Raw genomic sequence first — 13,235 nt, 5'->3', positions numbered from 1 at the left:
ACAAAATAGAAAAAAAGAACTATGGGTGATCTTCTGTCTCAATACTCCACTTTCGTGGCATGTTTGTGGCTGCCAAGTTTCAGGTAAAGAAGCACGCAACATCCGGTAGGTGAAGTTTGCTCGCTCTCATTGGCTATCGCGGGTATCATGTCAGAGGCAGCCCGATCAAGAGTCGTAAATATCAAACATATTTGATATTTACGATTTGAGATCAGGGACACTCCGTCTCGATCGGGAGCAATTAAATAATCTTAATGACACCACACAAAAGAGGATTTTTTGGACAAAAAATATTTGCGACAAGCCTCGAATCATTCTGAGGTGCAAATAGGGCTTAAAATCGGGCTTAAAACCTTCAAGTGTTAGCCTGCCTTAAGCGGGTCACCCAGCTGGGCCAATCTGGTTTTCAGCTATACACTGTAAACCCTAACACTCAAAATACTTAATTGGTTTGAGTAGGCCAAACTTAAATTAAACAAATTAGCTCAGTTAAATTAACTGTTATGAATATTTAGAACTTTCTTTTACTTTTGAAAGTAAACTGAACTACTTCATTGTTTTGAGTTGTATGAACTCATTTCTTTTAATTTTAAGTTAAATGTATAAATTAGTGTACTCAAATATTTCAAGTTAAGAACAACAAAAATGTACAAAAAAAAATCTTACTTAAACTTTGAGTTTCTTAACTTAAAAAAACTTTGAGTCCTGACAACTTTATTAACTAAATCTTTTATGTTAATTGCTATCAAAATGTATGAGTTTGCTAACTTAGTACTTCAAGTTATGAGCAATTAGCATGCATGAGTACTACAAACTCAAAACTTGATAGTTCTGCTTACTTAAAATTGGGAACATCATAACTCAAAAAATTTGATCTAACCGATTACCTCAATTTTTTTGAGTTAGCCCAACTTATTCGAGTTTACAGTGTAGCTGGACTCCATTTGTGATGCTAGATAAAGATTTAAACAAGTACAGAAACCAAAGACAAAGAACCATCCAGAGATGCACCCAATGGAAATTTCATTTCAGCTTTCTGGCCTCTAACAACATTTTCCACCAAAAAACAATTACAATCCACAACTGATTATCTTCATTCAGCCTTCCACCAATATTCACTGGCACCTCACTACAGGCTGATTACATCCAATAATAAAGCAAAGCTGTAGCTCCCGCTGAGAGTTTGACTGTGCGTTGGTCTCCAAAAGCCGTCTACAAATCTCTGATCCCTTTAGGATCCGTCCCCCGTTTACAGTCTGTGTCAGTGATGTTCTTTTCATCTCTTACTGTCTTCATTGTGTCGCCAAGCTACATCCTGTTAGAACACACTGTCATCCAGTTCCCTAATTAGGGAGTAAAACATACACTCACGATCTCATGCTGTTTGAACGCAGAAATAACAGTAGGTCTCAGAGGTATCTGCTCTTCTGGGGTTCACAATCTGCTTAGGATTTGTTTTGAAGCCGACGTATAGGATGTACAATGATAATAAACAGTGATGAATGTCTCTGTTTGCAACAAAGCATTTTAAAAATAAAAATCTGTCATCATTTACTCACCTTCATGTTGTTCCAAACCCCATATGATTTTCTTTCTTCATGTGGAACATTAAAAGGAGGATTTTGAGATTTGAGAGCTAGGGTTGAAAATAAAAAAAATCCTGAGTTGGGAATGATATGAGGTTGAATAAATGATGACAGAAGTTTAATTTTTAGGTGAACTATCCCTTTAAGGATAAGTTTACACGACAACGATATACTAATTTGTACTGCATTTTTCGCGTACAGGCGACATTGTCAAAACAATCCTCCTTCACAAGGATCTGCAAAAATGATTAAAAACACTGTATTATACTGCCAGGCCAGTAGTTGGCGATGTCACTTTGTAAAGAGACACTATGCACCTATAGACTGAACACGTAATATGCATGCGCATGACGTCACCGTTTTCACAAATTCACGTTTTTGTAGTTTACACGAAACGATAAAAAACTTGCACTTTGAAAAGTTTGCATTTACAGGCCCCCAAAATGCCACTGCCGCGTAAATGAACGGCCAAAACGCATAAAAAGTTGTGTAAACAGCCCCAAAAACTTGAAAACACAATTATAAGAAGCTGAATCAGTGCATGTGTTTGTAGGGGGAGACTGTGTACATCTGAGGTTGAATTTTCCTCAAGCCAGACATTGTAAACGTCCCAGTGGAGAGCTGCTGTAATCCTGTAGGAATGATTATAAAAAGACAGATGATCTGACAGCAGTTCAGTGCAGCGTTTCCCTTACACGTCTCAATAATGGAAGCACTTCTTGACAGATAAAACACAACTCCAGATGTTGTTTTCAGCACAGCGATGTCGCACAAGCAGTTTTTTTTTTTTTTTTTTTTTTTTGATGGGTAACAAAAAAAATAAAAAAAATAAAAGGATTTCCTTCACACCTCAGTGAAATATTACAAATATCTCAATAAGACAAGCAGACAGATGCCAACATGTGCAGTGATAGGAAATGATCAATAGCTTTTTTCACATTTAATAACCAACGACTGATCAACAACAGTCCCTGACATTCCTATGACTGTTTTTGAATAAACTGGACTTTTTTTTATTTTTATTAGACATGCTTTTAAGAATCTTTGTGTCTGAATGACATTTAAATGACTCACTTCCTCTTAGTGGCGAATTAAGTCTGTCTTTCTGATTATAGTTTGTTTCTGATCATAAACATTTGTTGAGACTTTCAGGCCTGAAGTGCCAGCTGTCATTATACAGCTCTCTCTCTCTCTCTCTGAACCCTTCTGAGAGCTCTTCTGTCTAGCGAGGTGTGTTAATCTTGAGATGAAAGACGTTCTGTAATTGCCTCACACTTTCTTTTCCCTGAAAGATGCTGCTGTTCTTCAGTACTGAAGATCACAGCAATATTGAACCTCTTGTGTCACTCTTAAACTATAAAATAATTACTTTGCAGGGAAGCATTGCATTAATATGCTCAAAAATAAAATAATCAAATAGTGTCACAACTTTATGTACAATTACTTATAAAGCATCTGAAGAGCATCAAGCATTAAATAATTGGGGAATAAGCAATATATATATAAAAAACAAACAAACAAATAGTCTACAAAACAAATATATTTATAAATCTTTCAAATTTTCCAGGGCCACTGAGGGTCTGTGGAACCCAGTTTGAAAAGCCCTGAATAGTACTAATTTTCAATCTGTTTGGACTTTTCAGAAGATGGAACCATACAAACTGGGAGAGGAGGAGAGTCAGAATCAGAGAAAGAGTTTGACCCTTTCACCAGTAAACAGGAGCCACCAACTGACATCCAGCAGCTCACAACAGAAGCAGTACCAGTCCTCCCCAACCTAGGACTGCTTAAACTCCACTCAGCTCTGATGACCAAGAGCTTTGAGGGAGATCAGCAGTTTTTTAAAGAGGCACCACACACCGTGCCAACAGTCTCTACCTCTACATCTAACACTGAACATTCACTTCTGGTGCGTCAGGAAGATTCAGCAGTTTTCTCTGACCATGTGACCACATTGACCATGCCTGCGGCAACATCTGTTGAACAAGGAAAACCCAGCAAAAGCCGTAGTAGAACATCAGAGAAGATAGCAGTCACCTCTCAACCTCTCACAAACCCCACCGTTCCAACCAGCACTCCCACAAGCACCAGTCAAATCAGAACTCTCACCACAACAACAAAGAAAGACAAGAAAACTACTTTGCCACCACTGTCTCTGTCAACTTCACCTAAGAAAGAACCACAAAGGCCAGAAGGGAAAACCACATCAGGATACTCCTTTGAGACATATTCAGGTACATTTATGATGGATGGAGATGGATGGATAGATGGATGGATGTGGATTGGACAGATGGATGAATAGATGGATTTATATAGACGGATGGCTGGATGCATATATATGCATGGATGGATGGATGGATGGATGGAAGGATGGATGGATGCAATATATGGACGGATGGATGAATGGATATATATATATAGATATATATATATATATATATGGATGGATGGATGGATGATGCATAAATATGGATGGATGGATGGATGGATGCAATATATGAATGATGGATGCAATATTTGGAGGGATGGATGAATGGATAGATATATATGGACAGACGGATGGAGGTATGGATGGATGGATGCATATGTATGGACGGAAAGATGGATGGATGAATGCATATAATTGGACAGATAGATGGATGGATGAATGCATATATATGGATGATGGATGCAATATTAGAAGGGACGGATGAATGGATAGATATATATGGACGACGGATGGATGGACGGATGCAATAGATGTATGGATGGATGGATGCATATATATGGACGGATATATCTATGGATGGATGGATGGATATATATGGATGGATGGATGCATGGATGCATATATATGGATGGATGAATGGATATATATATATGGACGGATGGATGGATGGATGGATGGATGCAATATATGGATGGATGGATGATGGATACATATAAATGGATGAATGCATACATATGGATGGATGCATATATATGGACGGATATATATATATATATGGATGGATGCAATATATGGATAATGGATGCAATATTAGAAGGGACGGATGAATGGATAGATATATATGGACGGACGGACGGACGGACGGATGCAATAGATGTATGGATGGATGCATATATATGGACGGATGAATGGATGGATATATATGGACGGATGATGGATGGATGGATGGATGGATGGATGGATGCATATATATGGATGGATGGATGGATATATATGGATGGATGGATGGATGCATATATATGGACAGATGGATGATGGATACATATAAATGGATGAATGCATACATATAGATGGATGCATATATATGGACGGATATATATATGGATGGATGGATGGATGCAATATATGGATGATGGATGCAATATTAGAAGGGACGGATGAATGGATAGATATATATGGACGGACGGACGGATGCAATAGATGTATGGATGGATGGATGCATATATATGGATGGATGGATGGATGCATATATATGGACGGATGGATGATGGATACATATAAATGGATGGATGGATATGAAAGAATACATATACATATAATCCACAGATGCACAGGCGTCACAGCTAATGCAGGATTAGTGCACAGCCAACCAAACATAAGACAGCTGTAAAAGGGGCAATTGTTTAAAATTATGCTCTTTCTCTCGCTCTGTCTTTCTTTTTCCAGCTCACTGCGATATGAACTTCACAGAGGCTGAGGGTTATATAGAGCTCCCTCTGGATGTCTCATTTGATTCCCACATGCATTGCACCTGCATGGTTACGGTATATCTGGGTTATGGTGTTGAGATTCAGGTCAGTACTTTTTCATCCAAAGCTTTTATCATATGCAGATTAGGAGAAGCGTCTCTCACACACATCTTTGTCTCTCAAGGGCAACAGAGTGTCATTTCCATCTCCTCTACACTTAACATTGAAATTTCATAAGTGTACACACAGAAATTAAAAAGTCCCAGCCTGTCTCTGCAGGCTCAGTAAGACAAGATATTTCTCTTCTGTGCTTTCTGCATATCTACATGGTTATGAGATAAATATTTGACTTCCTAAATTGCAAGGATGGTTAGAGTGGCCTGACAACTGCAAACAGGGCACTGCAATCGCAATAAAAAATTGCTATAGATAAGACGGACAGTGCTTGAATGTGTTGCAAAAATATAAATACAATAAAATTGAGAATAAAAAAGTTAAGAAATAGCACAGTTAAATTATTAAATAAAAGAAAAAAAATCAATGATATTGTAGTTGAGATGTATAATTAATACATTAAGTGCACCCGCGTTTAAATCGCATGATATACTTGATAAACTTTTATCATTATGAACACCAGAGGAAAACTATGTGTTTTTCTAAATAGTTCTTGGAAGAAAGCACTAGTTAAAAAGAGGATTTAGCAAATACCTTACTTCATTACTCAAGCAAGAGAGAAACAAACCGTTCATTTTGAGCAAATGAAGCACCACAGACACTGCGTTTCATGCAATCAGGTGGAACTTGTTATCGTTTCTGTCAGCCGTCCAACTCGATACGGCTCGATCGACCGCACTGAGATTTCTCAGACCTCTAATTTTGGATTGATCAGAACAGAGAGAAGCGCATTTAAAAACTGATTGTGAGGAGACAACATTGCACGTAAAAGTTTTAGAGACACGCAGACAGATGCTGCCAACTCTCTCTCAGGCATTATTAAAGGCCTCCAGTCTGAAGTTGTAAAGGTTTCCGTATGGAGTTCCAGGAGGATAGTCATGTTCGTGTATCAGTGTGTTTGACTGCAGCACAGCTGCTCTGTCATATGAAACATAATTTCCCTCTAAAAGGCCCTACAGTATATCGGATATGTTGGTTTTCTTTAAGGAATCATTCATGGATTCATACATGTGACGCTTACTTGTCTTTTTTGACATTTTAGATGTGGTGTTTCATCAGTTGTTTTTGAACAACTTCAAAATGTTTTTGAAGATTTTCTTTTTTAGGATATTACATTGAGGATATTCTCTCTGTTCTGATCAATCCAAAATTAGAGGTCTGAGAAATCTCAGTGCGGTCGATCGAGCCGTATCGAGTTGGACGGCTGACAGAAACGACAACAAGTTCCACTTGAGTGTAAAAATTAACTTTAATGCACTGAATTGATCGCTAGATGTGTCCTACAAACTTTGTTGTGGTCGTCTGTTTGCTTTTTGATTTCCTGCAAAAACAAGACTTCTTAAAAATAATTGCTCTTTCCTGACATTTGTCATTCTCCAGGTAGCCAATTTAAAGCCAGTGGTTTTGCTCTGAGGGGGATGCTAAGGGCACACTGGCTGCATGTTTGTTTGAATATTGATGTATTTTTCTGCAGATTCCTGAGTTTTAGAATTGTGTTTTGGATTGCGACTGATAATGTCTATAACTGCAGGTGTTCTGATGCTGTAGTGTGACAGATAGAAAGAATAGGCCTTTGTTAAAGGGTTAGTTCACCCAAAAATGAAAATTATGTCGGTGAGTTCACCTAAAAATGAAAATTATGTCATTAATTACTCACCCTCATGTCGTTCCAAACCCGTAAGACCTTTGTTCTTTTTCAGAACACAAATGAAGATATTTTTGATAAAATCTGATGGCTCAGTGAGGCCTCTATTGCCAGCAAGATAAGTGACACTTTTAGATGCCCAGAAAGGTGCTTAAAACATATTTACAACAGTTCAGATGAGTACAGTGGTTCAACCTTAATATTATAAAGTGACAATTTTTTATTTTCACATAATTTTCATTTTTGGGTGAACTAACTCTTTAATATGAGTGGTAAAACCTAGTGGTTAAAGATCTGGACAGCTAACTAAAAGGTTGTGGGTTCCAACCCCAGAAGAGGTGAAATGCATTATACTTATTATACCCATATTTGGCAAAAAAATATTTATCAAATGATGACGTAATTTCAGAAAGAAATACATTTAAATCAAGTCTTGCAGACTTTTTGGATGTGGCATGATTTAATCTAGCAATTGGCCTTAACCATATGTAACAAAAAAAAAAATCATTCATTTATTTTTATAAAGTACTACACACAGAACTTGTGTATCATTAACAACTTGCTTGAGCAAACAGTCATTAACTACATGAGTGACTCTGATAAACAACATAAGTAGTAAGCCATTTATGTGTTTAATTTACTGGAAAAAAGACGGTTAGGTTGTATGGTTTTGATTCACTAAAAAGAACCTACTCATAAGAGACATTGATTCTTTTGGGAATCCCAAAAGGTTGAAAGAGTAGTCCAACATTGTGACAACATTTTATAGCTTCCATCAACCATTTTGGTCCATCAACCATTATGGTTGCATTTGATTCACAGCCATTTTGCTGTGATAGGCCTTTGTGGAAACAGATCCTAAAGTACACGAGTCAGCTACGCTCAAAATCCATTATACTGCATATACTCTTTCACAGACTATTTAGCAGTTTGTGATCTAATCAATGTTTGTGTGCTGAAAAATGAGTGGACAGTGTTTAGTAGTGAAAATGGAGATTTAAGGCCAATTCACACTGCACCAACAGACCCTGACCAACGGCAACAATAACCAGATTACAGTACGTCACTTCTCAAACATTCCACAACCTGACAAACACAGATCGAAGTGTCTGTTGTCGTTTGTTTGGCTTCTATCAGTGCAGTGTGAATTGGCCTTTAGTTGAGCTGTAATTAGAGGTACCTTGTATTCACACTGCCATCTCTCCAGGGTCCAGAGCTCTGTCGGCTAGACCCTCATTAACTTTCTATAAACTGGTCTGCTGGAGTCCACAAAGGTCCTGTGAAAGGCCACAAATCATTAAGATTCTCAACACCATTTCATTTTAATTGCTTGTCGACCTGTTGACCATGACACCGCTCATATTATTCCATACGCACTGCCCTTCTAACTCTACCCAGCTCAGGGGTCAGGGAGCCTCAACCGAACATCGGATGACACACTTTTAGACCCAGTTTATGGAAATTAAGGCCTTTGTACTTGTTCGGTTGGGTTTTGAGTTTAAGAAACTCAAATTATGACAGACCAAATTAGCTAATATTCACAGAAAGGATCCACTTGAACCTGAGGAGAGTTTCAGGGTCTTGCCGCCACATCTGAATTGAGTTTTTCAGTCAAGGTCTCAGTTGGAGAGACTGCTGTCAGCTAATAATAATTTCACCTCTGAAAGGTGTCATAAAAAGTAGGGAGACATAAAGCAAAAGAGTGTCAGGGACGGTTATTCCTCTCTGTGTCTGAGAGACACATCACAAGGGAAAGGGAAAAGCAAAGGCTTTGGAAATACTAAATTTATCATGCATGTATTCAAATCTATGCAAATTTGTTACAGGTATCAGCTCCTTCACTGTCTGTCAAATAACCTTTTATTTAGCTTCATTTTTACACATAAATAAAGAAGGTCTGTGCAGACTTTTTGTCTGAAGCCACCCAGTGCCAGTATCTACCACAGAAGTTAATGATGGAATAAAGTCGTATGTCCCTTTAAATGGATTTTTATACTGTTTCAACACAGTGGCAACCAGAACAGAATTAGTTTGTCGCTGGTGTCAAAATTACCTGCAATTCGTCCCCATTATGGTTGAAAACCAAGTTTCACCTTTAAAAAATACCAGAACCGAATGATTTTTTTTTCTTTCTGTTAACGGTTCTCAAACTTGAATTCTTCCGGCAAGGCGAAACTACTACTAAAGTACCGCAGCAACGCCAGCACGAAACATCAGTGTGGTCTGGTTCCAGAACGAAAGATTCATATGAGCCGGTTTCTTTTTAGTGAATCAAAACAATATAGCGCGACCACTTACCGAACAAATGAATCTCTTATTTTAAGCCGATTCTTTTTTTTTAGATAATCAAAACAATACAGCGCGACCAGTGTGGTCCGATTGCTGAATCGTTTTTGAGTGAATGAATAAAACATTTTTGTTTATTTAGTATTTTTATTTAATCTGTACTTTAAAGTTATTGAAATTATTTTAATAACTTTTTCAAATAATTTATTTCTGTTTAGCCCTATCTGTTCTGTTGATATCTAAAATGATGGCACCTTTTTTCCAGCAAACTACAGAGGGAAGTAAATGCAATTGTTTTACCCAGATATCTATTGCTCAAAATACTGTGTATCCTCAATACAAATACTAATTAAGTATTAAGTAAATGAATGTTTGAAAACCAAAAAGAACTGTTTCACCTGTGTAGCTCCTGTGCTAATCTCACAGCAGTTTGTAAACATATCAGTGTGTGTATCAGTATCAGTATTAGCTCTGATACGACTGGACAGCTCAACACTTCACACCAGCACAGAGCTGCACACTGGTCAATATGCTTATCTCAGAGACACATGCGCCGAAAAACCGATCAGAGGATCCTGATATACACTTCCAAATTCGGGACCCATTGAAGTGCATCCAAAACACACTTTCAGTTGAGCTGATTCTAGAAGGTATCTACACAGATGCAATCATGTAAGTGTGGAATATCAAGGCATACATTCTGATCTGATTCTGCCCTTGATGCAGGTGCTGAACGCGAGTTTGGATGATGGAATGGAGGCAGTTCTGGAGGATCTGGGTGGACCTGTGACCTCCATCCTGGCCAACAACTCAGTGTTATCCAGGGGTCTGGTGATACGGAGCTCTAGTAACCAGATCTCTGTGCGGTTCAGCAGTGAATGGCCCGCTCGCCCTGGCTTATTACTTCTGCGGTATAGAGGTAACATCTCACTGTTGTGAAACCTTCCTCATTTTTATGCTAATAGTGTTAAAGGAGACCTATAATGCCCCTTTTACAAGATGTAATATAAGTTTCCCCAGAATGTGTCTGTGAAGTTACAGCTCAAAATACCCCATAGATCATTTATTATAGCTTGTCAAATTTGCCCCTATTTGGGTGTGAGCAAAAACACGCCGTTTTTGTGTGTGTCCCTTTAATTGCAAATGAGCTGCTGCTCCCGGCCAGCTTTCCAAAAGAGGGCGGAGCTTTAACAGCTCGAGCTTCGGTTGCTCAACAACAACAAAGCTGGAGAATCTCACGCAGCCAAAATAACGATTGTCAGTAACGAAGTTGTTCAAACTGGAGTCGGACACTGATGGAGAGACTCAGGAAGAAGTTACTTATAAAATGCATCTGGACGTTTATAAATGGTTAGTGGATAAATTTATGTAGTTTCTGTGGAGTTGATTATTAATCTTTTGTGCAAATCCAGCGTTGAATTGACCCTCGTTTGTGAAGCAGTCCGGCGTAAAATGGCAACAACACTCTACTGCAACAATTCTTCCTCTTCTCTAAAGCAGCCCAACATGGCCTCACCCCCTTTGTTGCGAGTTCCCGGGGGCAGGGTTTATATAAATTTTGGAGTTCGTGATGTCACCAACCTGGGACGAAGCTCACTGTAGTCCCTACCAGCCATTTGGTGTAGTCAGGTTGTGCTACAGGTTTGTGTACAGAACAATGAACAAATATTAGTACTGATTGGTTTATAGTATAATGTCATGGAAATAAACCCCAAGAATAAAACACATCTCTCATGCTGGAGTCTTTCGGGGGTTTGATACTGATGGTACTCCTCGGTGTAAACATGTTGAGGTTGTTTTCCAGAGGAAAGCGACAGCGACTGTCTGTTTGTGTAGGTGTGTGTGTGTGTGTGTGTACATGGGCAAAGAAATGTCCTAATGCACACTAGACATTCATTTTCAGACAGACAGCTCATTCAGAGAGACAGTATTGTTATATGGGCAGCACTCAGAGACATCACCGTCAGCGAGACATCTTTCATGGAAGCAGCCCGGCTAGAGATACAAGAAAAGACAGGTCTTATGTACTTTTGAACACTGTGTAGCTAATAATAATCCTTGTGTCCTTGCTGAATAAAAGTATTAATTTCTTTAAAAAAAAAAGAGACTATATATAAACTATCATACAATTTTCATAGTCATTTTGATGCCCAGCATCCTCGAGGTTTGGAAGACACCACTGATGGAGATGCTGGCCAAAAGCCTGTTGAGTTTAAATGCATTTAAAAGCAGATGTGAACTCCACTCCTGCTGCTAAACAGAGATCAATAGCGTTTCTCCTAGAGAGAGATTAAATGAGAGAGAGCTATAATGCATCACTGTGCTCTATTGATATTTATGCGATGGGGTTAAATGCTCTATTCAGATGGTCAAGGGCTCAATAAAGGCAGAGAGATGCAGCTCAGAGGCCATGAAGAGCACTCGCAAAAGTGGTTAAATTAATGAACCATACGGCATATGATGACCTCCCCATGATATGATGCTCTTTGGCCAGTATTGTGCACACAACATCTTGCAGATTTAAGCAATTAAGGGGTGAATTTACTAATGCATGCAGTATTTCAATGCAAAAATATACTAATCTATCAAGTGCGACTGCTGTTGAAATAGTATTTAAATCAAGCCATTTTCTGTGCAGACACCCCTGTTTCTCTGCTAATTAGGCTTGTTTTAGATATTAGTGCTGTTAAGATATTATTATATGCTTATACTATCAGATCTTTGTGATATTTGTTATTTTTTAATTTAATTATTTAATATTATATTTATTTGATCTTCAGACTCTAAAGACACTAAAGATTCTTTTTTTCCAAGCAAAAGTAATATTTTTTGATGATATACTTTTGTACTTATTTAAATCACGATCCATTATGTTTCTTTGTTAGCTGACCCTGAACGCTTTTGTTCTGCCGTTTTAATTCCCTTTCCATTGTATGGAAACGTCTGTCAGTGGCTCTCTTTCCGTTGATAGACAGATTGGATTAGTGTTAGATAAAGCCCTGGCATCTGTTGGTCGTAACCTCTAAGCAATGAATCTGCCCTGCTGTGCTTGAACTGAGTCATTATTAATAATAACTAAACAACTGGGCATTATGGAACATTAATCACCATGGAAACAGAGACAGCAGGGTCTGTTATTCACAGCTGGCGAGATCGGCTGGACATCAAATGTTGCTTCCGCACATTTAACCAGCACCTGAACAGTTTAGTGACAGATGAAAGAAGTCTGGGTCAGGATTAAGCATTACTTTCTGTCTGTTTGCTGACCTTAATGTTCCTGTAGCTCAGTTGCTTGCGCTGTAAGTTGCTTCAGCTAAAAATACCATTAAATGTAAGTGTCACAGAACTGATACTCACATTGTGACAGCAATGTTTTTCTGTGTCTGCCCGTTTCTAGCAAACAAATTCAGCCACCTTCAGCTAAAAGTATATGGGTAGTTATACGGGCAGTATTTGGTGAAATCACTGTCAGAAAGAGCTCTTTTTAAAATGGTTTATTCCTGTGATGCAAAGCTGAATTTTTAGCATCATTTGTCCAGTCTTCAGTGTCACATGATCCTTCAGAAATCATATGCTGATTTGCTGCTCAAAAAACATTTCTTATTATTATCAGTGTTGAAAACAGTTGTGCTGCTTAATATTTTTGTGTAAACCGAAGAATAGAAATGTGTAAAGCTGTAAATGTCTTTACCTTCACTTTTGATCAATTTAATATGTCCTTGATGAATAAAAAGTATTAATTCATAAAAGTATTACAATAAAAGTATTAAACACACATAATGATGAAATGTGTATCTTAAATGCACTGTAAATTGTTTCAGTTAAAAATGCCATTAAAGGCACAATATGTAAATTTTCACCACTAG

General features: G+C 38.0%; 1 protein-coding gene across 3 annotated transcripts in view; it reads left to right on the top strand.

The window, feature by feature from the left end:
* sez6a (seizure related 6 homolog a) overlaps positions 1 to 13,235 on the top strand; it is a 44,761-nt gene that overhangs the window by 18,603 nt on the left and 12,923 nt on the right. For all 3 annotated transcript variants that reach the window (XM_051908522.1, XM_051908523.1, XM_051908521.1), the window contains exons 2-4: positions 3,230 to 3,820; positions 5,242 to 5,369; positions 10,096 to 10,288. In XM_051908522.1, coding sequence (XP_051764482.1) covers positions 3,230 to 3,820; positions 5,242 to 5,369; positions 10,096 to 10,288 — 912 coding nt within the window. The remainder of the gene's footprint in view (positions 1 to 3,229; positions 3,821 to 5,241; positions 5,370 to 10,095; positions 10,289 to 13,235) is intronic.

This window comes from Ctenopharyngodon idella, chromosome 10, assembly GCF_019924925.1.
Source record: "Ctenopharyngodon idella isolate HZGC_01 chromosome 10, HZGC01, whole genome shotgun sequence".
Classification (NCBI taxonomy): domain Eukaryota; kingdom Metazoa; phylum Chordata; class Actinopteri; order Cypriniformes; family Xenocyprididae; genus Ctenopharyngodon; species Ctenopharyngodon idella.
The sequence above is the reverse complement of the archived record's forward strand: the minus strand, read 5'-3'. Positions and strand labels throughout refer to the sequence as shown.